The sequence below is a fragment of the Lampetra fluviatilis genome, chromosome 57 (genome assembly GCF_964198595.1).
Source record: "Lampetra fluviatilis chromosome 57, kcLamFluv1.1, whole genome shotgun sequence".
Lineage (NCBI taxonomy): Eukaryota > Metazoa > Chordata > Hyperoartia > Petromyzontiformes > Petromyzontidae > Lampetra > Lampetra fluviatilis.
In genome coordinates, this window is record NC_136331.1 from 7629979 (window position 1) to 7655040 (window position 25062).

General features: G+C 50.8%; 1 protein-coding gene across 1 annotated transcript in view; it reads right to left on the reverse strand.

Moving 5' to 3' along the window:
* Window positions 1-11467: 11467 nt before the first annotated feature.
* Window positions 11468-25062, reverse strand: part of LOC144950308 (transmembrane protein 47-like) — a 37242-nt gene continuing 23647 nt past the window's right edge. The window contains exons 2-3 of the mRNA XM_078880405.1: window positions 24545-24685; window positions 11468-15379 (exon numbers count right to left, since the gene is read on the reverse strand). Coding sequence (XP_078736531.1) covers window positions 15192-15379; window positions 24545-24685 — 329 coding nt within the window. The 3' untranslated portion in view covers window positions 11468-15191. The remainder of the gene's footprint in view (window positions 15380-24544; window positions 24686-25062) is intronic.

The window sequence follows — 25062 nt, forward strand, 5'->3', positions numbered from 1 at the left end:
CTTCCACCTACATCACTCGCCACCTTCTGACCCGCATCATTTCCCTGTAGTCTCTCCGCATGACCGAACCTCACCAGAGCCTTTTCTCTCTCTCTCTCTCATCTTCTCTGTGATTTTTAACCACCTCGAGTCTTTCTCTCACGTCTTCATTTCGCACCCTGTATTTGTTAAACCCAACATCCACAGCAACATCCTCATCTCTGTGACTCACGTAGCTTGTCCCTCCCTCTGCCTTGTGCCCCAGCAGCCCTCGGTCCCATCCGACAGCACCGGCCCCACCACCGTCTTGTAACACTTTTCCCTTCAACCCCCAACCTGCCTTGTGGAGTTGTTGGTAGGAACACACGCGCGGTCTGGTGTGGGGTTGTTGTGCCCTGGATTGTGACTCTCAGGTCACAGACCACCGCGCCGCACCCCACCCCCACCCACTCACGAGAGATCACACGCGTCCACACATCTGGCCAAAGCCTAGCGTGTAAGGTGCGTGTGCAAGGTACGTGTGCAAGGTGCGTGTGCAAGGTACGCGTGCAAGGTGCGTGTGCAAGGTACACGTGCAAGGTGCGTGTGCAAGGTGCGTGTAAGGTGCGTGTGCAAGGTGCGTGTGCAAGGTGCGTGTAAGGTGCGTGTGCAAGGTGCGTGTGCAAGGTACACGTGCAAGGTGCGTGTGCAAGGTGCGTGTGCACGGTGCGTGTGCAAGGTGCGTGTGTAAGGTGCGTGTGCAAGGTACACGTGCAAGGTACACGTGCAAGGTGCGTGTGCAAGGTACGCGTGCGTCACGTTGTGTATCGGTGTGTCTTGTCGCCGCAGCGTGACGCTGACATGCATCTTCACAGAATAAATGTTTTCTCCTGCACGGTATTTATGCCGTAGCCTATTCCCTCCCCACCCCCCCCCGGGGGGGGCAGTGTTCAGATAGGGTGGGAAGCGGTGGCACAGCGGTTAGCGCCGCTCTGATCTACGAACCAGGCGGCCAGAGTTCGATTCCCGCTCACGGCCAACACCAGTGACGATGATCTGAACCGGTCCTGGGTCTCCCCTAGGTCGACTCAGCCTCAAATGAGTACCCGGTGCGGTGCGTAAAAAACATCGCCACGAGGGAAACAAAGGCGGCCGGGCGGCGTGGTGTTGGTCAAACACCGCCCTTGTACGCCGTGACGGCCTTCATAGGTGCTCGCTAACAGCACTTGCCCCTACATTCTGTTAAGGCTATACGGGGAACCTTAATCTTTGTCTAATCTTTGTTGAGGACAGAGATGGCCGACAAATGACGAGTTATAAAAATATCATCGCCGAATGCGAAGCTGCAGCGTGTGAAGTGGAATAACTAATAGACACGCGGTGCCATCAATAAAAAAAACCAAACTGAATCAGACATTCAACTTCACCGCCGTTAAGCAAAACCACGACGAGCCTCGCCAAGGGGGCCCACAGAGACAATTAGCGAGAGCGCTCAGAGGTGACTGCGAAATCACGGCTCCGCGTAAGGGGTCAACTCATCAGTGAACGAAGCGATCCTCCCTCCCGCTGCTGCTGCTGCTGCTGCACAACACAATGCGCATTTCCCGTCGGAGCCATCAGAATTTTCAGACGGGGAAGTTTTGTCGGAGTTTAAAATCGTTTGCATCAACTCTCCGTTGGGGAGGTGGATGGATGCCTTGGGGGCCGTCCATAAATGACGTCACGCAGCTAGGGTGGGGGGGGGGCGTCAGACATTTGTGACGATGTGTGACGAGGGGGGGGGGGGGTTGAGAAATGTGACGTCACATCAAAATGCGCAACTTTAAATAAATATAGACAACACGTTATACTTAATTAGACTTTTTAATAAATGTTTTCTCCAACATCAGAGTGCAGCGCCACATTAAATTCGCACTACAATGACAATAGTTTAAAGCGATTTGAAGCATGTTTTATATTTTTTTTTTGGGGGGGGCAGAGCTTTGTGACGTAATATTTGAGGGGGGGGTCTGACTTTTTGTGACGCCGTGTGACGAGGGAGGGGGGGGGTTAAAAATCGTCCAAAATCGCGTGACGTCATTTATGGACAGCCCCTTATTTACGAACAAAACAAACAAATACCGCCGCCTTCCCCATTCTCCACCATCACAAACACGGCACTTTTTAGCTAAAGCAATAATGAAATTCCGACCACGCTCATCGCGGTAATTCTTTTCGAAATAAGGAACGCCCGTGAGATTATCATGTCGCGGCGGGTGTCGGGGTTCAACAAGGAAGGACGAAGGGTGAGAAATGAAGACGTGAGAGGCAGACTCGAGGTGGCAGAAATCACGGAGAAGGTGATCCAGAGAGAGAGAGGGCGAGAGAGAGAAGCATGGTGTGGTTCGGTCATGCTGAGAGACGAGGCGAAGATGATGTGGCTCAGGAGGTGGCAATCGATGCGATTGGAAGGAAAGCGATCAAGAGGTAGACGTGGTGGGGGGGGGGGGGGGCGATGTAGTGTAATCGGACACGGTAGACCCAGGACAGGGCAGGCGTGGAGAAGGTTGGCAATGACGGCGGAACACCCCCCGCGTGGAAGAGGAAGACCAAGAAGAAGACGACATGACGCTCGTGAATGACGTCGCCGTTTGAACAAAGCAAAGTGGCAATTAAACGTTTGTAACGGTGTCTGCGTGTGTGTGTTTCTTTCTTTGCAGTGAACGAAGCCCTAGGAGAGGTCAAGTCACCACCCCCCCCCCCCCTCTCGTGGTTGTTCGTGACACCTCGGGAGGTTTTTTCCTGCCTCTTTGATGGACGGCGCCAGGTGGGAGGAATTCTGCTTGACGTGTGCGTTCGCATCGCGAAGGCAGGACGCACACTCCAAATCGGTAGAGCGTGCACGTGGAGTGTGAGTGTCTGTGTGTGTGTGTGTGCGCCTTAACACTTCAACAACATCTTCTTGGTTCTTTCGGTAAAGTCACGTAGAATGGAAACAATAAAATTAAAACATAATAAAATACAATTCTCACGACGTTTCGGCTACAACGCAAGCAGCCGTCCTCAGGTGAAGAACAGGTCTGTCGAGAAGACAACAGCCGCAGATTTCTCCATGCCTGTGATGTCTCCCAGAGACAACACAAAAAAACTTCCTCCATAATACAGGTTTTTTAGGGGGGTTAAATTGCGTCAATGTATGTGTGTCGTTAAACCCACCACCACCCGACACAGCCAATGAGTAAGGTTTTCCACGTAAACAGAACGTGCCAATTCGTCACTAGTACAGCAACATCGGTGTGTGTTGGAGGGTAAATCCACAACATTTACAGTCTGAGTACGACGTTTCGCCAGTAATTACAACCGGCATCATCAGGCGACAGCCAGATTTGCGGAGAAATCCTCGTTCCTTCGAGGGGTAGATGTGATGACTTTACGTGTGAGTTCTTCTTGTGCGAAGTGTGTGTGTGGGGGGGGGGTTAATGAATGCATATGAATAACAATGGATTATCAATAACCGGTGGGGTTGTTTATATTGTAGTCAACGTGCATTATGCCTGCACATCATGCGAGCCCATTGTTCTTATACCGCCTGTCGTTTGTGTGCACTAAAATAGCATTACCTGTTATTGTCATCTTAATATTCACAGTAAAGTACACAGCGAAGTATAAACTCGTATGCACAGTAAAGTATTCACACTGTAAAACTACCGGACATCTTGGAAAAAAAAAGATTCGCAGCTCATCGGATTCTTGCAGTATAAAAAAAACATAAATTCTGAAGAAAAAAAATACAAGAATGTTTTATTTACCGGCACATCGCTTTTGTGGGAAGGAAAGTTCGTCCTTGTCAGCCCATGGCACAATCCACACAACAAATGCATTGCCGGGGGCCCAAGTGCCAATCTCAATCTCAATGAAAAGGAAAGGAATTTAACGGCCACACATTCCAGGAGAAGTCCCTGCCGAATGACACGTGACTCGGGGTGGGGGCTTTGTGTCCCCCCTCCCATCAACTGATCCTTAGGGGCCGTCCATAAATGACGTCACGCAATTTTGGACGATTTTTTACCCCCCACCCCGCTTCGTCACACGGCGTCACAAAAAGTCAGACCCCCCCCCCCTCAAGTATGATGTCACAAAGCTCTGCCCCCCTCCAAATAAAAAACATGCTTCAAATCGCTTTAAACGATTGTCATCGTAGTGCGTATTTAATGTGGCGATGCACTCTGCTGTATCAGGAGAAAACATTTATTAAAAAGTCTATTTAATTAAGTAGAACGTCTTGTCTAGATTTATCGTTGATATACGCCGCTTTTTTTTCTGGAAGACTTTGCAGTTTTTTCCTGGATTGTTCTGTTTGCGCATAGTCACTTTAAGATGTTTTCTTGTTCATGTTTTTGTTTTTTGTTTGTTGCGGTTGCACCCGATTCAAGAGCCGAATGGCTCACAGGGCTACACCAAATAAATGAAACTGAAAAAACAGAATTTAAAGTTGCGCATTTTGACGTGACGTCACATTTCTCAACCCCCCCCCCTCGTCACAAATGTCTGACCCCACCCACCTTAGGTGCGTGACGTCATTTATGGACGGCCCCTTATGGCGGTACCCCGGGGTACTAAATAACACTAAATGGCCGAGGCAATTAAATATTTTATTTCTGGGACTCTTTTTTATTCCAGGGGTGTACTTCACTCCGTGACTGGGGCACCAATCAATCCGAAATCGGTGGTGCTACTCTGCGATGTCGAAACGCCAAACATCAGCATGACAGAAAAATCCGTTATCGAAAAATTCAACTCTGAGTCGTGCATCGTGTTCAGCTCGTCGAGATGAGCCGATTGCCGCATCGCCGACCATCGACAGACAAAAAAATGACTGCATCACGGTTCCGCCATGAGGTTCACGTGTAAACGTGGAGCCCAAGTCGACGGAAGAACGTTCATCGGGCGAGTAGCGAGCACCCCCCGCCCCCCACGACTTGTAGAACACGCGCTAGATGATGACATTTGACCCCCCCCCCCCACACCAAGTGAACCGCCGTTCGTCACAAAGTGACGGCGACGTCACCACGTCGCCTGTGCCAGGCCAGGTGCACTTCGAGGCTACCACGTGTGAAGTGTCAGAGGCTCGCCGACACAGACCCTGGTGCCATGGGTCGGCTGAGATGACCGGTAGATGCACCAGCTGTAACACCCCCCCCCCCACCTGTGCCACCTTGCTATGATGTATCCGGCCGGGCGCTCCGCTCGTTGTTGTGAGCGTCGCTCCTCCGTTGCTGCTGGAGGGCGACTGCCTCCTACTGCCCAGCAGCAGCAGCGTCCTTCACGGGCCTCCTCCACAGAGGCCGATCTTACCCGGACGCACTCACACACTCCCCATCTCCCGATTGGCACGGCTGGCTTCGTCCCGTGGCGTGCGCAAGAAGAAGAAGTCGTCGTTCTAGATTTGAAGTTTTCGTGGCTGCAAGGATCCATACTCTTTGGTTCTTTTGGTAAAGTCACGTAGGTGAAAAAAATAAAATAATTCACGCCGTTTCGATTGCAACACAAGCAATCATCATCAGGTGTGACAACCACAGCAATAATGTTTTTATACTGAAGTGGGAGAGATGCCGGAGTTAAGGGGTTTAACGTCGTGATTTAATTAAATTTGTATTTTATGTTTTCACCTGCGTGACTTTACCGAAAGAACCAAACAAGAAGTCGTTCAACCAGCGTACACAGGGCGCTGTAGGACGCAGCCGTTGAGGAATCATTCGTGTGAAGAATCAAACGAATCGCCACCACGACCGCCACCTCTATCGATGTCGTCACAGTTTTTCGCATTACGCAGCGAACGAAATTCTGCCGGCAACACGATATACTCATCCCGTGACGCAGTCCGTTTTGCTCCCATTTGTTCCCGTGTCGCTCAACAAAACAACAGCAACCAGGCGACGGCTGTGAAAGGGGTTTTATTTTCTCAACACGCACGTTCACAACTGTTAGGAAGCAGACAAAGAGGACGGCGACTCACTCGGGGAAGAAAGGTGGAAAGAAAAGAGACGAAATACAATGCACGACGCCTCTGGCAAGCCGTTAGCAGCTGCGACAGACAAGATCCAGTCAAGAGTTGCGCTTGCGTCGTTCACTCTCCGCCTGCGTCGTTCACTCTCCGCTTGAGTCGTTCACTCCGATGCGTTTTTTTTTGCGTCAACCGGGCGGGGGGGGCGTCCCGACGTTCCGCGCGTTAGCCGAGCAGCAGCTCCGATCGGGAGCTGGAGGCACCGAGAACAGGCTCCCAGCACGCGGACCGAAACGTCGGACAACATCGTGTCCGTGGCAACAACGAACGACAGCGCGGCGGACATCACGACGGAGAGCCGTGACAAGAGGGACGAGCGCGAACACACACGCAGGAAACAGCTCCGCGGATTAACTCGTTCCCTCCGTTAGCAGTTCAGCCACGAGTCCACGCGACCGGTCTCCCACCGACGAGACAACTGCCGATCCCTCCGCGCGTTCCATCTGTTCCGCCTCTCACGCCGACCGCTGGTCACCGGCCTGGCTCCCTGGAGTGCGCGCCCGCCGTGACAATCTGGCGGCTGCCTCGCCACGTCTGCTTGGACGCTGTCACTGCGGAGGAGACGGCGTGGTGACGTTCTAGATGCTCCCATTGGTTCTGCGTGGTTTGTTTGTTAATTTTGCTCCGTTAGATGAAAAAAAAAACCCCAATGTCGATCGGTCAAATTTGGACAAAAAATATCCGCCAATTACTCAAATCGTGTAAAAATAAACATTCCGATTCTATTTTGGATGGCGAGTGACCACGAAGTCACCTGCCGCTTGTCAAGGCGTCTCGGGGCGCGTGGTCATGTGACCCTCTCTGCGTGGCGTCATGAGCGTCGATTCGAGAGGTCGCTTCGAAACGTTCAACCTTCGAGTCTTGGTGGAGCCCTGCCCTCGGGGGGGGGGGGTCGTTGGGGGCGAATTCGCCTCCCCGTGTCGGGGCCCAGTCGAGAAAGGGATACCCCCCCCCCTCCCCTAGACCGACACGAGGACGGTGGCGTCGGCTGTGTCCGTCGGCCGTGTGGCTCTTTCTCTGCGCCATCTCGCACCCTCCCAAACTTACACACGGACAGGCAGTCGCCTCCCCGTTTCTCCAATAAATTTAAGATCCACCGACGTCGTTCGAGTGAGCAGGCAGTCGTGAGCCGTCGTCACCTCTCCCAATTTTTCTCCGTATTGCGAGAGAGAGGAAAACTAAAATTTACACCGCAAACTATTGCGCCATTCCACCCCCCCATCACCAACTTACTGGCAAGACCCGTCCTGAAGAAGAGGAGTCATGAGGCTCAGCGAAGCTTTGCCGAATGCGCAAGAGTTACGCAAAAAAAACGCTTTCAAACAATCATCCCATGAACTCTTTGGCGGGACCTCGTGGTGCAGGATCAGTGGCTACACAAAGCACATTTCACCCCCGCCCCCCTCCTACCGGGAGGTGCACGTGTTGCGTACAGATGGTGAACACACAGCATGCATTTCCGAGTGTGAAAACCAAGCAAAGTAAAGTCCCCACCACCAGCCCAGATGAAGCATTATTATTAATAAGCCCCCCACCCCATATTTATATAGTTAACACTGCAAATATATTATCCGGATAATATCGACAGCAGATACAAACTGCGGAAAATAAAGTAGCGTCTTGTGCAAAAACTTAAATTCAATATATAATTCTCAACATTTAGCTCATTCAAAATGAATATGCCGCCTACATGTCGCCAACAGTGCTAAGTTGGATACTTTTGGCATTAACATCGTGGTTATTTATGTAAAGACCGTTTAGCTACGGAAATCACTTTATATATATAAACTTTCAAACGCCAAGACCTGAAATGGCCAAAGTTTTTTTCTTTCGGTTATGCGGTAGGGCGATTAGAGGCCCCGATTAGAGAAGGCTTTAAACACTGGCAAACACGTGGCCAGGGTTACATTTACAACCCGAGTTACAGGTGGACGTGTGTTAAACTCGGTCATGTGAACATCGTTGCAAGATTAGCTACACAGATACGGAACTGGGTGGGTGGCGGTTAATTGGTCTGGGCGGATGGATATCCATTTCAACTCTTTTTAAACGAAACTATGTTTTACTATACCAGGTAAAGCCCCCTGAGCTATGTAGGGGTTCTTTTAAGCTTCAACATTTTTAAATCCTTTATATTAAGTTCACTTGCTTGCTTGCTTGCTTACGACCGTGCAAATCTTTCGGTCGTTTTTTAACCCACTTCCCGTGATCCAATCGAGCTGACATTTTCCACACAGACTCGTTGTGCGTGACAATTAATTTTCGTGAAAAAGATTTTTTCAAAATTTTACACTGTTTAGGGAATTTTTTTTTAAATATTTAATTACCAATTGCTTAATGGTGGCAGACAATCATCTGACCCATAGGTGGCAGCCATCTCAAGCCAGAGGACGAGAGGACTCTAGCCGCTACGCATATAAAGGATTTATAGTGAAAAACTTTGTTTTTACGGGTTAATTTTTTTTCACTTACGTTCTGTGTGTTTCAGGGTGGGTCCCCCCGTTTACCGCCGAATTTCGGAACGCGTGAGCGGTTCAGCGTCGACTTTAGAGGCGCAGTAGTGGCGCCGTTGTTTTTATAGACGTTGTTACTCACCGCAGTGAACTGTCACGACCCGTCCGCCGCATTCTATGATAGCCGGCGCCAAACTGCGCTCCACGCCCTTCCGCGTGGCCTTGTGGGGAGCGCTTCGGTACCGATAAAGTGATTTTATTTGAGCTTTTCTTCGCGATAATTATTTTCTTAATATTTCAGCGTTCCCACTCCTTCCCAACCTGGCACCCTATCGTAGTATCGCCGCGTCAGGGAGACCCTACTAAAAATAAGACGCGTGCGGCACGCGTCTCGCATTATCCACTGGGTGTCCAGAAATAAAACGCGGCCGAGTTATTGGCCTCGCAGTGACCGCCAGCAACACTTGAGATGGGTGCAACAAAAAAAAGAGTAAAAAAAAATGTGCACGCAGCCGTGGGAAGGAATCTATCTTACGGAAGGGTGCGCGACAGTTTTTTTTTTAAATACACTTTGCTCCCGTGTCACCCAGACACGTCTCAAGTGACGCATCTGTCCAGGATATTTCACACCGCGTTCTAAGAAAGCCGATTCTGCAACGGGTGTAACATTCGCGCGGTGAACTCGCAAGTCAGAGGGCCGCCGGTTGGACTCGGATCTCCAGGCGTGGCGGTTGAAGCAAAGGGCCCCGTCTTAAATCCCCACTCGCCGTCTCTGTCCACCCAGCGGCATAAATGAGGTGCTACAGTGGCGAGATGTTAGCTACCTCGCCTGGTATACAGGAGATCGTGGGTTCGATCCCGACCTTGACGCATGCTGTATATGTGATTTGCGTGTCTCTCTGTCCCCGTGGTCGCGTGGATTTTTCTCCGGGTCCTCCGGTGTTTCCCTCCACATTTAGAATCAACGTCACCACGCTTTTAGAGCATTTGGCTGATATACATCTGCACGTGATGATGATAAGCCACTTCGTTGAGCTAGCATCTGTGGCTTCAGACAAAGAGCTAGTATAGCTCCGTGGGCCTTACCTGGTAAAATAATAATCGATAATAGTTCCCACCTCTTCCAAGACTGTCGGGCCAGCGTGGAAGAGTAGGCCAAATACCCTCTAATTGAGGGCCTCATGTCAGCCAGCCATGGTGTTGCGCAAGCAATTGCAGGGCTGCACCTTGTACTTCTCGTACATTCATTCTGCGTCAGCCGATTCCTCTCCACAGCCCATTTGGGTCCATTGCCAAAGTCCCAATGGACGAGGGAGAGAGAGAGAGAGGTCAGGATTCACGTGAAACCGCCTTGCTGACTCCGCGCGCACATCTGCTCGACAATAAACCGCAAGCGTTTCACGCCGACCGATGGAACCTTCGTCCGATCGGTTCGAATGCCCTAAATTGCAAAGAAAAAAAAATGTAACAACAGGTGTCTGTTCCGCTCGATGTCCACGTTGTGTGTGGTGCTCTACCACACAACGAGGCGGGGTGGGTGATCATTCCCGGCGACAAAACGTCACATCGCGTACTCATCACCGTCGTCCACAATCCTGTCGCGGCAAATTTCGTGCCGGGGGGGGGGGGCGGTAAGGAAAGGTGAACGAACAACCCCCCCCCCCCCCCCCATAGAATGTGTAGTAAGCCTCCCACGCTCCTCTCCGATCGAGCGACGCTTTCTCTCAATGCAATTCCGAGCACGCAGAAATCTCCACCCACCCTCTGCAGCGTTTCATCACTCGAAATTCCATATAAAACCAGAGCCTTTCCCGACCAATATCATCCGTAAATACAGGGTTTTTTGGGGGAGTCGCATCGCGTAACCCGAAAAAAAACATCCATTATTGACGAAATTCCTTCGTTGATGCAGCCCAACGGATGCGCGTGCCGACGACGAATGGCAGTATTCACGCTTCGACGCCGACTCCACGGCTGCAGCCCCATACCCCAGCCCTCATCCCTCCCTCCCTCCCTCGGGGGCAGACGACGCAGTCTGCCACGCCGATGGGCAAAAGGCAATTTTTTTAGCAGCTGGAATGCCACCAAAACGGGCTGGCGAGGTTTGGCGAACGCCTACGTTAAGGGCCACAAGGCATCTCCTTGTTAACTAAAGATCAAGTTAATAGTTCACGACGGTAAGGGGTGGCCGTAACATTTTTTACGCCACTAAAAGCGGTGTACATTTTCACGGTGTGACGATGCTTAAATCGAAATGTCAGTTTTCCGTAGCTTTGCCGATGTGTTCAGCAATTTTTTTTATTGTGCTTTTTAACGATTTGCTGTGCTTTCATGGCATTTTACTCGGCCCAAACCGTTGCAAACTATACACAACCCTGCGAGGCCTACACAACGCACTTGGCCGTCGGTCACAGAAGAGTTAATTAAACGCGCCACAATCCAGGGGTCACGTCGCATCACCGTGCCGGCAATAACTGGGTGAACGTGGTTTTGTGCTGCACGTCATTTTTCGGGCGATGGACATTCATTTAAAAAAAAAAACTTACAATTTTTGTGCTCGTCGTCTCCAGAGTGTCTTGTCAGAAATATCAAAAGTTTCGAATGAAATCACACGACAACCCAAGCCAAACCAGGGGGGAAGCGTGACGACACTGGCGAGATGTTAACTACCTCACCTGGTTATACAGGAGGTCGTGGGTTCGAGCCCGACCCTGATGCCTGTATATTTGAAGTTTGCTGGTCTCTCTCTCTCTCTCCCCGTGGCCGTGTGGATTTTTCTCCGGGACCTCCGGTTTTTCCCCCACCACGTTTAGAATCAACCTCACGCGTTTAGAGTATTTTGCTGCTATAAATTTACACGCGATAGGCCGCGTCGTTCAGCTATCATTTGTGATAGCCAGGTCGCTTCTGAAAAGAAAGAGCTATATAGCCCCCCCCCCAAGTGTGTGGGCTGTACGACCTGGCACACGCTGGCTTCACAAAAGACAGGACCCCCCCCCGGGACCCCCCCACCCCCCACCGATGTTGTTATTGTTGTTGTGGAGTGTCGATCCGCACGTCCGGCTTTGGAGAAAAAACAACAACACACTTTTAAAAAGGATATCCCGCGCACGGTAAGGGGTTTTTTTTGTCCCCCCAGATCTTTCAAAATTTGGCACAACACCCCCGTACCAATGGTTATTTTAAACACGCAGAAGGTTTTTGGGTGAGATCGCGTAAATATAAATGCGTCGTTAAACCCGCCGCCACAAGCCAGTGAGTAAGGTTTTGTGTCACGTAAACAACGCGTGACGACCACCGGTGGGTGTTGGAGTGAACCCACAACTCACGACAACATTTACAACTCGAGCACTGCAAATGTTGTAGGTTTACTCTCCAACACAATGGGTGCGCGCTGCACTAGTAACGAAAATTGACGCGATCTAACCCAAAAAAAAACTCCATTATGAACAATTGCAATTGTTATCCATTCAAAGGAATTTCCGACCGGCATGACCATAACCCACCCACCACCACCACCTTCCTTTCTCTCCCCAAGGTACTTTTCCTCCACGTAATTGTAACGGGTCACAAAAAAACACTTCTCATTTTCGGGACCGCGCGTGAAAGCCGTGGTCATTAATAAGATCAAAATTAGGCGGGCAAATAAAAACACACGCACGCACACTCTCTCCGTTAACTCGTTAATTTAAAAAAGGCGTGCACTTATTGTCGGTGACGTTTGAAATACCTGCTCCGTACGTTTTCCATAACCACCACAACACCACCACCATCTAAAACCAGTGCCATCTTAACCTCCACCACCCCGCCCCCCAATTTGTACAGAAACACATTCCTCCGAAGGCAGAAACGTTGGAAAAAAAATACCTCTAATAACTTACACCTAACCATTGATTTAAACGGAACCCGACACAACGTTCAAATTACTCTGGGGAGTTAAAAAAAAATGTCAAAAAATGCCTGTCTTGTAAAACCTGCCAGTAACCAAACGTAACCGCAGAATGTTTCGAACCATCTTTGAAGTCACGAAAAGACGCCACGACACATCCGATTTCACAAACAGTCCCCCAAGGTTCCAATTACTCCCAGTATCATCAGCAAGGTCGTTGGTGCGAAAACACCGACGATGATTTTGTTAACAAACAAAAGGGACCACAAAATTATTTCGAGCTCCGAGCAGCGTGGCTCGACATTCCCGGCGTCTCGTTACAAACTCTCAAATACGTCGTCAAAAGGTGCTTTATTATTAATATCATTACACGCAAAAAGTAACCGTTCCTCCAAGCGAAATCTCCACATCAATTAGGGTGCAAAGATACGCGCCGACTTTTAAGAGACGGGGGGGGGGGGGCCCATCGGTGTCTCGCTCACTCACGGCGTTCGTCTCCCTCCCTCCACATCTCTTGCAAGATCTCCACCCGCAAAAAACACGGAGAGAGAAACTTGGACGCCGCGCTAAGCGTGCGTACGCACCTCGGTTGACCTTCTTTCACCCACCCCCCAACACACCTCCCCGTACGTAGCCAATCGGAGATGCGGATTGGGGGGGGGGAGAACAAAATGCAAAAACGTAGCGTCGGCCGTGGGCTGAGATGGGCACCCCGAGAACACCCCCCCTCCCCCCCACCACGTTCCCGTCAATTACAACCAACGGGCACGCACGCGCTATACCCCTAACGTGCCCCAACGGAGCCTCGGGCACACGCACGCGCGCACGCGCGCACACACACGCACGCACACACGCGCACGCACACACACGCACGCGCACGCACACACGCGCACGCACGCACACACACGCGCGCACACACGCGCACGCACGCACACGCAGCACAGGCGCTCGCGTTCCACACCGCGAGGCACCGCTCTCTGCCTGCACGTCACCATCCACACACCACACACACCAAGACAAAGATCCCCCGTATAGCCTCGACAGACTGTAGGGGCAAGTGCCGTTAGCGAGCAACCTATGAAGGCCGGCACGGCACACGAGGGGGTGGGCGGCCAACACCACGCCCGGTCGCCTTTGTCTTCCTAGCGGCGATGTTTACACGTCGCACCAGGTACTGATTTGAGGCCGAGTCGACCTAGGGGAGGCCCGGAAACAGGTTCTTATATTCATCACTGGGCGTTGGCCGCGAGTGGGAAATGAACCCGCGTCACCAGGCTTGTAGCGTAAAGCGCTAACCACTAAACTACCGCTCCTCATACCCACACACACACCACACCACACACACCACACACACCACGCACACGCCACGCACCAATACTTCTAATGCTCGCTTCAAGTCGAGGCTTATTGGACACCGTCCTTTCTCCCCCCGCCCGTCGGCCGACCGTCTCCCGTGTCTCTTACCCCCGAGGTGGGATTTAATACGCGCGAACGGGTTTCGGGATCCCCACTCAATTACCCGTGGACAACATCGTAGAATTCGGCGTCGTTGGCCACGTGAAGGAAATTGAAACCGCTGAATGAACGCCACCACGGGCGCTAGGGGACAAGCGAGATATCTGCTCCGGGCTCACAGAACCAACGTGCATCTTTATTCAGCCGTAGAAACGCTACGTTCACATCTGGTATCATCCCGGCCGCCGCTATCTACGCCTCCGCTTAATAAAACTAACGCCCCCCCCCACCTCCTTCCCTGTAGTGTTACCATCATCGTGCTCATATTTGCACCAAGTGTCACCTGATCGCCCCGCAGAACACTGTGTACATTGTCAATTGAACTGCAATTGCGTTTGTAAAATGAGCGAGCCCGAGCGTGTGCATGCACGTCAGCCACGTGCACATCGCCACTGGCCCAGTAGTGGGGGAGAGGGCGAGACTCGGCCAGGGATTATCTCTCTCTCTCAAAGACAAAGACCTCTTCCCCCTCCGTATAGCCTTAACAGACCGTCTGTGCGAGTGCTGTTAGAGAGTAGCACCTACGAAGGCCGGAACGGTATACGAGGGGGATGGGGGGGTGGTCAGCACCACACCCGGCCGCATTTATCTCCCCAGTGGCGATGTTTACTACACACCGCATCATGGCCGAGTCAACCTAGGGGAGGCCCGGAAACAGGCTCAGATAATCGGTGTTGGGCGTGAGCGGGAATCGAACTCGGGTCGCCGGTTTCGCCGTGCAGCGCGCTGACCGTTGAACTACACGCACGCACGGACGCACGCACAAACCCAGGGCCGTGCGTGAAGTGAGCACCGCAGGTTAAAAACCAGAGCTAAAAGGCCCGGCGCGTGTCTCCTTTGATGAGGAAGTCAACCGCCATGCCCCACCCCCAAGCATGTCGAGGTGGCCACCCTCGGCCTGCAGGCCTCTCGCTCGGCACGGGCAGCGACGCGCGACCTTCCGTTTCGGGGGTTAACGCGTTCGCACAACGGGGCCAAGGACATTGACGGTGGGGGGGTGGGGGCAAGTCCCCTCAGGGCAATGCGACTTTCATAACTAACAAAAAAAACACTTCAATTCACATCGGATCACGTTTAACGAAAGTTATTCCCCCCCCTCCCCCCACACACACCACTCCGGCCAGACACGCACAAGGAGAGGGCTCAAACGCGCTAACACTTTTAACCCCTCGCGACAGAAGGCCCCCGCTCCCTTCCTCTCTCTCCGACCTCGCTCTGTTTTGGAGGCTCGCCGACGACTAGCGGACGAGGTCAACAGTTCCTACACGTCGCTGCCGTTCGTCGTCGTCGTCGCCACTGCCCCCCCCCCCCATCCCCCCCTCCCCCCCACGGCTCAGTATGGGTAATCGTGGTCTTCCGTCTTGGGGTTGATGCAGTAGAGCACACCGGCCCCGATCATGAAGATGACGGCACCCCAGGCGACGCCGTAGCCCCAGTTGAACTCGTAGTAGGTGCTGCTCTGAGCGGGCGCCTCCAGGAACTTGATGGGGTAGAGCACCAGGGCACACACCTGTAGGACGGCTGCACGCGTGCGGACAGAAACAGGCGCGCGAGTCAAGCAAGGCCCCGCGACGATGAAATGCACGTGTCTTCTCGAACGCACGCAACTTATTGAACCGGAGAGGGTTGGTTTGAATGAATGAATGGTTGCATCGTCGTGCACCGATCATCATAAACGTACACCGCAGGCCGTGTAAATGTCCCGGCTGGTGAATGAGATGTTAACTCCCTCGCCTGGTCTACAGGAGGTCGTGGGTTCGTTCCCGACCCTGAAGCCTGCTGTATATTTGGGGTTTGCGTGTCACTCTCTCTCTGCATGTTTCTCCGCGTGATCACGTGGATTTTTCTCAGAGGTCCTCCTGGTTTTTTGTTTCACCTCCACATTTACAATCGACGTCACGCGTTGAAAGAGGATTTGGCTACCGTACATTTCCACACGATAGGCCATCTTCGTTGAGCTGTTATTTGTAGCCAGGTCACATCTGAAATAGGAGCGCTGGACAGCTCAGAGGGCCTTACCTGGTAAAAATTAAATATAAAAAATTGTGTGACCAGAACCAGTTTTGACTTTGCCCGCCACTGCGATTGCAGCCGAGAATCTAACTCGGGTCGCCGGTTTCACAGTGTGATGCGCTAACCACTGCGCCACCACTCCACTCCCACGTTATATCTCTCTCTCTGGCTTCTGTACGTGCCGTGAAGGAGGGCCATTGCCCGGAATGTATCGTACACTTTTTATTTTTAAGGCGACAATGTGACTTGAATGAGCTTCAACACGTAGGCTTTCGTGGTCAACATTATCCATAATTCTAGATTTGAAGCTTTCGTGACTGCAAAGATTCATATTTAGGATTTTTCGGTAAAGTCACGTAGGTAAAAAATTTAAATTAATAAAAGTAAAATAAAAATAAAATAAAATAAAAATAAAATAAAATTATCCATAATAGGTGGTTGGGTGAGATCGCGCAAATTATAAATGTGTCGTTAATTCCACCACCACCCGACACAGCCAATTAGTAAGGTTTGTCACGTAAACAGAACATGCCAATTCGTTAGGAGTACAGCAACACCGCTGTGTTGAAGAGCAAATCCACAACGTTTACAATTCGAGTACGACGTTTTGCCGGCAGTTACAACCAACCTCATCAGAATTCTGGTTGTCACCTGACGATGTCGAACGACGTTGTTTTTACGTTTAATACAGACCACCCCTTGCACCCCCCTGGATAATTGACAGTTTACGGAATTCCCTCTACGGGATAACAAGTCAACAGAATCCTCAAAATAGTTATTTACATGTATTAATATTACCATTGGCAGTATTTTCGAATGAATTAATAAATGAATAGCAGCACCCTCCTTAAGGAATTTTTGTTGTTGTTTGCTGATGAGATGGTGCGCACAATTTTTGCCATTTGGAAAAATAATTATTTACACAATTTGGCCAAACCGTTCGCATGTCACCGTGAATTCAACAGGCAGGAAGGCATCTCGGCTGAAGATCGCTACCCGGCTGTTAAAGCATTTGCTAATGCGTGGATATGGCACAACACGTAAAACATAAACTCGGTTTGTTTATGAAGCCAAAACGTCTCGGATCAAAGTCTACACCGTGAACAAAAGGACACCATTGCCTCTCTCTTCCCACAGCCCATTCCGCACCACCTCTCTTCCCAGCTGACGTTAAAGAAGATCCCGTGTGACATTATTCGAAAAACACTCGGCCATGCGTGCCAGCATCACGGCCCAAATTTGAACAAATATTTCTGTACTATTGTTTATATTACGTTTACCAGGCAAGGCCCACTGAGCTGTCAACGCTCTTTTACAGAAGCGACCTGGCAATCACAAATGATAGCTCAACGAAGTGGCTTATCACCATGTGGAAATTGATAGCAGCCGAATTCTCTGAAGGCACGCCGATTCTAAATGTGGAGGGAAAAACCTGAGGAACCTGGAGAAAAATACACGTGACCACGGGGAGAGAGACAACACAAACTCCAAATATACAGGCATCAACAGTGTTGGGATCGAATCCACGGCCTCCTGCACACCTGGCGATGGAGATAACATCTCACCACCACAGCACTACTCGCTGTTTACTCAAATCGCTTGAGAACACATCACAACACAACCCCCAGCTTCCCCCTTAGCCACTAAGAGACTAATTCTCACACGTTGTTGCCACACAAGGACAGCTGCCATCAGTGAGTCCCCTAGGATAATGTTTTAGAATAAAACTGCCGCTGTGTATCGGAACGACCGAGATGGGAGTTGCAAGGCGCTTTTGTATGCGTGTAGAACTTCTTTCGAACAGTACTTAGCCAAACGTGCTAATTGGAGGTGCCGGGGGAAGAACGCAAAAAGCAGTTCTCAAGAAATGAATTTTCAATCTAAATTTAAAAGTGCATGGCTCCAGTGGCCTCCTAGTTAATAATGGAAGGAAGAGCGCTCCAGACGGCCGCAGAAGCGCATCTGAAAGCATCGCACGATGCGTTGACCACCATCTCTTTGTTCGATGGCCGAGCCAAAATCCGCTGCTGCTGCCGCGAGGATGACCGTAGTTCGTGTGACGATTCACGCTCTTTAAGGAGATGCCCCAATAAATGCAAATTCCCCTTACCCTCGTCCGCCGGGGGACGTAGCAGAACAAGACGGTGGTTTGTTGCGAGCACAAAGCTTGGCGAGATCATAAATCTGCATTTCCGGAGACCAATCCGTCGAATCCCCCCCCCACCCTCCCCGGAGTCACTTTAGCAGGCACGCACGCACACACGGAGGGCAGGAATATAACAAAGGTCCCCTCTCTCTTTAGCCGTGAAGTATGAGCATGGTGCTTTTTGCACTGTAAGCAAACCTTGGTCTCCCCCCCCTCCCCCCTATGAAGGACTGGACAACGGCCTGCACGGCATGCTGATGAAGACGATGGCGGTGGCGATAAAAAAGGAGAGTAGAAAAATTATCTCTCGTGATCCGAATTTATTTTAGGGTTGGGCGACCACTCGGAAAGGGTGAATAGATGTGAATATTTGGCATAAAACTACCGTGTGGCCTAACCAACGAACAATTGCTGTTGGTGATGATGGGGGGATGATCCGGTGATGGTGATGATGGAGGTTGATCCGGTGATGGTGATGATGGGGGTGATCTGGTGATGGTGATGATGGGGGGTGATCCGGTGATGGTGATGGTGGGGGGTGATCCAGCGATGGTGGCAACACTGGTAGTGTAGGTGGTGGTGGTCAAGAAGCTATACCGATGACGAGGAGGATGACGGTGGTGGGGAATTTACATTTTGAGAAGATTTCGATTTAAAGCTTTCGTGACTGCAGTGATTCATCTTCTTGGTTCTTTCGGTAAAGTCACGTAGAAGGGAAGTAATAAAATAATAAAAATAAAACATAATATTTGTATTATTTTATTACTTCCCTTCTACGTGACTTTACCGAAAGAACCAAGAAGATTTTGAGAAGAGGTCATCAAAATGTCCCCGATTATCCACGCTTAACCATGCAGCTGTAAGGAACAAAAATGTGAGGATTGACAGGCACAAACACACACGCGTTCACGTCCAACCAGGTCACCTGTTCAAAACAATCATCAACTGGATGAGCAGTTTCAATCTCTTATTAATTGCGAGGGCAATCAATGCATCCATCAAATGGACTACGGGGGCATTGATCCCCACTGAAGCTAATCACGAGTGGGGGGGGGGGCATCCGTTCCGGCGGGGGAGCGGGAGCTTCCCGCACGCAAGCCGAACAACAACACAGCCACGTCGTGTCCGTTTAAACATTTCTGGAGCTTACATTTTTTTTTAGCATCGCGCCACAAATCGGTCAAAAAGTAACCCGCCCGAGCCAACCTTGCGCTGCAGGCAGGGAATGAATTATTCGACGGCGATTTGCGCCCGTGTGATGTCCCCCCCCTTTCCCCCACGCAATCGCTCACGTGCCACGGTTTGTTTCTCTCGGCGATACATATATTTGCTTCGCTGCGACGCTTTCTATCACTCGCTTTGGCTTTTGATATTTTTTCGCCACCCCCCCCCCCAAACTCCCCCCCACCGTCACCCAACTCTTTGCGAACAAGACTCGGTCTCCCGACTTCTCGGCTGGTTGGAAAGACAACAGAAGAAGAAACACACACAACCAACGCGTAAGCGCCTTGTCCATCGGGGGGAGGGTGGCGGAGGGTGGTGGTGAAGACTGGACTTGCTGCAAGCCCTCCGACCATGGAATCCCGTTGACGCGAGGGACGGGAGCGATACAATTTCGAAAACTAACGCGGCTGGCGCGTATTTTTCACACGCTGCTGTGACTGCGAGGACATTCCTTGAGTGGCGGGCGGGCGGTGAAAATGGGGAAGATGCAATGTGGAGAAAGGTATGGGGGGGGGATGCGAGCTGGGGGAGGCGGGTAAGAAGGGGACAGCTGCGAATCCGAGGGAGCGCGACGCACACACGCACACAAAGATCCCCCATATAGCCTTTACAGACTGTAGGGGCAAGTGCTGTTAGCGAGCACGGTACACGAGGGGGTGGGTGGCCAGCACCACGCCCGACCGCCTTTGTTTCCCTAGTGGCGATGTTTTTACACCGCACCAGGTACTCATTTGAGGCAGAGTCGACCTAGGGGAGGCCTGGGACCGGTTCAGATAATCGTCACTGGTATTGGCCACGAGCGGGAATCGAACCCGTGTCGCTAGGTTCATAGCGCAGCGTAGCGCTAACCGCTACACTATCGCTCCCCGCACGCACGCGCACACACACACGTACGCATCGCGTGCACATTCATTCGGTCACTCCGAGGGCCATGCGGGAGGGAAGGACATTTTTGCTTGTTAACCCTTCCCCGTTCCGAGACGACCGCTCCGCCTCGCCGAGCCTCAAGGACACTTGCTGAAGAGGGTCCTGCATTGGCGATGTTTGACAAGTTTCATTATCGATAATAAATTACAGGGAACCCGACCATATGCTAAGGTGGGAGGGATGGTCATGAGAGCGTTCAAATCCCGCTTTGGGGAGGGGACTCAGCCCATCATCCCTCTGGGGTGCATAAAATAGGTACCACTTTGTGGGAAAGCCAACAGTTTTCCTGCTACGGATAGGTTTCCCCGGCCATGGGAATGTGTAATTTCCACCGCTGGCTCTGCGGGGCTGTAAACACGAGATGAACGTTGATGCCTCAATGGTCTTTTGTGCAGGACGTCATTTGCACATATACCCGTCACAAGCCACACGGTTCACCCCCCGCATTCTCGTACAGCGAGGTTGAGTTTTCAGGTCCACACGCTATACAGTCGTTTCAATACGGGCAAAATTATTGATGTTGTCTATTTGTTTGTGTTTCTCCCTTGTGATGGGACTTTGTAGGATGAACGTTGAGGTTTATAAGGGGTATGGGGTGATCAATACAGTCTGAATTGGTCTGTAATCAGGTAGGGCACTGATAAGGGGTTGACAGACTTGTTCGGTTGTAAAGTATCGTTTTTGTGCCGAGTAACAATCTAATAACATCGCATTTCATAACATTAAGCATCTTGCCAAGAACTCACTTCAGACGGAGTTTACCCGATATGCCCACAGAGAGAGAAATAAGTGATATGCATAGCCAGGAATCAACACTTTGTGTTGGAGATTATATAGCACAGTGCAAGAACAAGCAGTGATGTCATTGTATCTACAAAGACAAAGATCCGCCGTACAGCCTTAAACAGACAATTTGGGCAAGTGCTGCTAGCGAGCACCTATGAAGGCCGGCATGGCACACGAGGGTTTGGGTGGCCAGCACCACGCCCGGCCGCCTTTGTCTCCCCAGTGCTGATGTTTTGTATTTTTTTTACGCATCGCACCAGGTATTAATTTAAGGCCAAGTCGACCTTGGGGAGGCGCCCAGGACTGGTTCAGATAAACGTCACCGGTGTTGGCCACGAGCAGGAATTGAACTCGAGTCGCGTAGCGCTAACCACTACGCTACCACTCCCCACACACGTGCACACGCGTGCGCACACACGCACCAGTGCAGCCGCGAATCTATATTTTTGCCCTTGGACATGACACTTATGGGAGCCATTTACCGCGGCAGCTCTGTGCAGCAGACTTGGAAGCAGAACGGGGGAAAAAAAAGACCCCAAAGACAAAGATCATCCGTGTAGCCTAAACAGACTGCTGGGGCAAGTGCTGTTAGCGAGTAGCACCTATGAAGGCCGGCACGGCACACGAGGGGTTGGGTGGCCAGCACCACGCCCGGCCGCCTTTGTCTCCCCAGTGGCGATGTTTACGTACCGCACCAGGTACTCATTTGAGGCCGAGTCGACCATAACCGGTTGAGATAATCATCACTGGGTGTTGGCCGTCAGCGGGAATCGAACTCGGGCCACCGGGTTCGTAGCGCAGCGCGCCAACTGCTACACCACCGCTCCCCACATAAAAAAACCCCACCAGGCACGCGCGCACACACACACACATAGATGGAGCGGACCCCTGGGGTCAGTGTGGGTGGAATGATCTCGGGTGTACTTATAAAGGCAGAAGCTTGATGGTCCGCTGGCATTGCTGGGTAACAAACAACGTCTCTCTCCTCGCCCCTCGTGCGCCGAGGGGCGGGAAGCCTCCGCCTAACCCCTGCAATCCGAATGCAATCATGTCTTTGGGCAAACTCACAAACGTGGCCTCTTGAACTGCCCCGGCAGACGCCGCTTGCTGGGTTGTCCCCCCCCCCGCCCCCCTTTCTTTTTTACGGCCGTTTAATTTCCCAGGCGTGCTTGCTGAAAGCCCCAAACATTGTTTTGTCGGCCCATTTATTCATTCGCTCAATGTCCACTATTTACACAGCGTAGGTGTGTGGGCACGGTCTCGTCGTCGCACACAACGGTGTGGGCCGTACAACACGGGAGGCAATCGCATTACCACCGGAGTGATTTTTCGGGTCTGAGTATTACACATCGCTGGCCGAATCAATGCCGTGTTTAGATAACCTTCTGCTGTCAAAATGCTCTCGAGTGCCATGCACCGCTGAACTCGTGTGCCACGTGTATGTGCAGTAGAGCATCGATCATCCAGCAGATTCGGGGGTAGTCACAAATGGTCATTGTTTAACATCGCTTATTGATGCACATCCCTGTATGACATTCATTTTTTTGGGTGTTGTTATGTTTTTTTGTTGTGTTTTCAATTGGTTTACTGGATGAAATTGGGACAAATAAACACAAACTAAATATCCTATTTTAAAAAGTTGCTGTATTTACCGTAACGTGCTTACTACTCCAATCTCGAAGACTCTGCGTGGGGCGATTCATACACGTGCAGCATTTTCATTGTTTAAGTTGTATGTGGTGTATAATGTACTGTACATAATAGTTAACACTGAAATCAAGCATAGATAATGTTTTCGTCACGCACACGGTGACGATCGCTGGGCTGGTTACAGCCTTTGACGCTGTTTTGGAACAGTGGTGGAACTTTTTTCGTATTGTATGTAGCCAACCGTGCATCCTTTTTCCAGTATGGAAGCTTTAGTAACGTCCGAGATTTGGTCAAAAGCTAAGAAATGCTCCCTACAGATTAGGACTGACACTCAATTCGGCATCCCGGGCTTTGGAGGTGTCACCGGGAGAGAGATGATAACAAAAAAGAATGCGGTTGCAGAGAAACGACAATTCCAATAAAAGATAAGGCCCTCTTTCTTTTTGTTTAAACCACTCGAGTAAAAATAACCGGCTATCTCAGCGCCACGGCACAAACCCGCCGCTCGCCTCTCTTTTGTCTCCCGGCGCACGTCCGCGCTATGAAATCCCGCCTTTCCAAAACGTGGCGCTCAACGATCGTTAAACGCGGTGGGAGACACCGGCATGGAATTGCCCACGGGTGCGAGGATTCAGTCGCCGGTTGAGTAGAGACTGAGCCGCAATTCCCTTTGCGTGCCTCCAGATCGAGTGCCCTCCAAATATTTTTTTGTCCCCCCCCTTCCTCCTACAATTGTATTGCTGCAAGATCCCGGCGTGAAGACGCCAAGCGGCGTGGGACTTTATCGCCTGCTCGCCCGATGGGATACGGGTTTTTTTTTTCCGACGAAACCAAACGTTAAAAATTTAGCGGTATGCATTGGTGAGAACTGCAACGCGCCGTGACATCCGTGAAATTTCATCGCACGGCTTGGGTACGTTCTCTCACCCGCTCGCGTGTCTTTGTCGTTGATTTTTATTATAGATAAAACATTTGTTAGCACGGGTCAAAGGACTCGCGCGATCTTCCCTGGTATTAGAACGGCGAGGGCAGCTACCCCTGGTACCAGTGGTGGGGGTCGCTCACGCTAACAGCGATAAAGCAAAAGGACTTGCATATTAACGCTGAAAATGCCAACACAGAATCAAATATTTCCCGTCCGTGACATTAATATCTCACCGTGGGTGACTTTTAGTTCACTGGGCACATGCCCGGGATCGGTGGACACGGAGCTAAACGCATCGTTGCTTCCAACTTCAGTTGTAAAGCATAAAAAAAAGCTGCCTCCAATTAAAAAGTTACTTTTAATTCAGAGGCCTGCACGTACGGTATTGTGAATCGTAGATTATTTTGGGTTTGAGCTTGTTGGCATAGGTGTTGATGTTTTTGTTAGTATAACCCCCGTAATATTGCAACATTTTGCCTGCTTTTCAACATCTCGAACATGCCAACTTGATTTGACTGGCTCCGTCACATCGTGAAAACGCATTTCTCAACCTGTCATTAGAGACAATATCGTGGCAACTGTACTCGATACAAACAAGACTTCCTTTTGAAAACTGGAAAGGAGGATTAAACAAAACACATACGCACGCAGAGAACGCACCTTCACATACGGTCTAGTGCGGGTAGGATTCCTGGTTTTCACCCAGGCGGTGACCTGGGTTTAAATCCTGTTATGGGAACTCATTTTTGTTCCCGCCACCTCCGATTAGCATGGTTGGCTACATAACAGTGCTCAAGAATGTCAACATACATACATTACAATACACACTACGATAACACTACACGACTATACCGAATTGAAAATGCATTTCTTTCTAACTGCTTGCCGTTGTGTTTACTTTGTTGTCCTTCCCCCGGCACCACCGAGAAGCACGGTTGGCTACGCAACGGTGCAAAAGCTCAACGTACAAACAACACACGTCCGTACGTAAACAGAACCGCGGAGCGGAACGCACCAGCAAAGAAGAGCAGGGCGGCAATCAGCTTGTAGAGTCGTTGGGACGAGTTCCTGCAGAGCGAGACGCATCCCAAGACGGTGCAGATCAGGGCGAGCACGCTGGCGGTCAGCACCAGCGCGAGAGTGGCCACCAGCCAGTCTGTGGATCGCGCAGACACAGGCGAAGGCATCAGAATCGGGAGTATTTGTTTATACTCCAGGAGGAATCCGATGAGCTATGAAGCCCCCCCCCCCCCTTTGAACAGATGTCCAGTAGGGGTCACGGGGTCAGAACGCTACAACAAACAGTACAAAAACACAATAGTATTCTTGGGTTTTTTCGGTAAAGTCACGTAGGTAAAAAATTAAAATTAAAATAAAATAAAAATCACGACGTTTCGGAGGCAACACAAGCCTCCGTCTTCAGGTGGAACCGTCACAGCACGCTCGCTGTAATCAAGTAATTTTAATTTTTGACCTACGTGACTTTACCGAAAAAACCCAAGAATATGAATCCTTGCAGTCACGAAAGCTTCA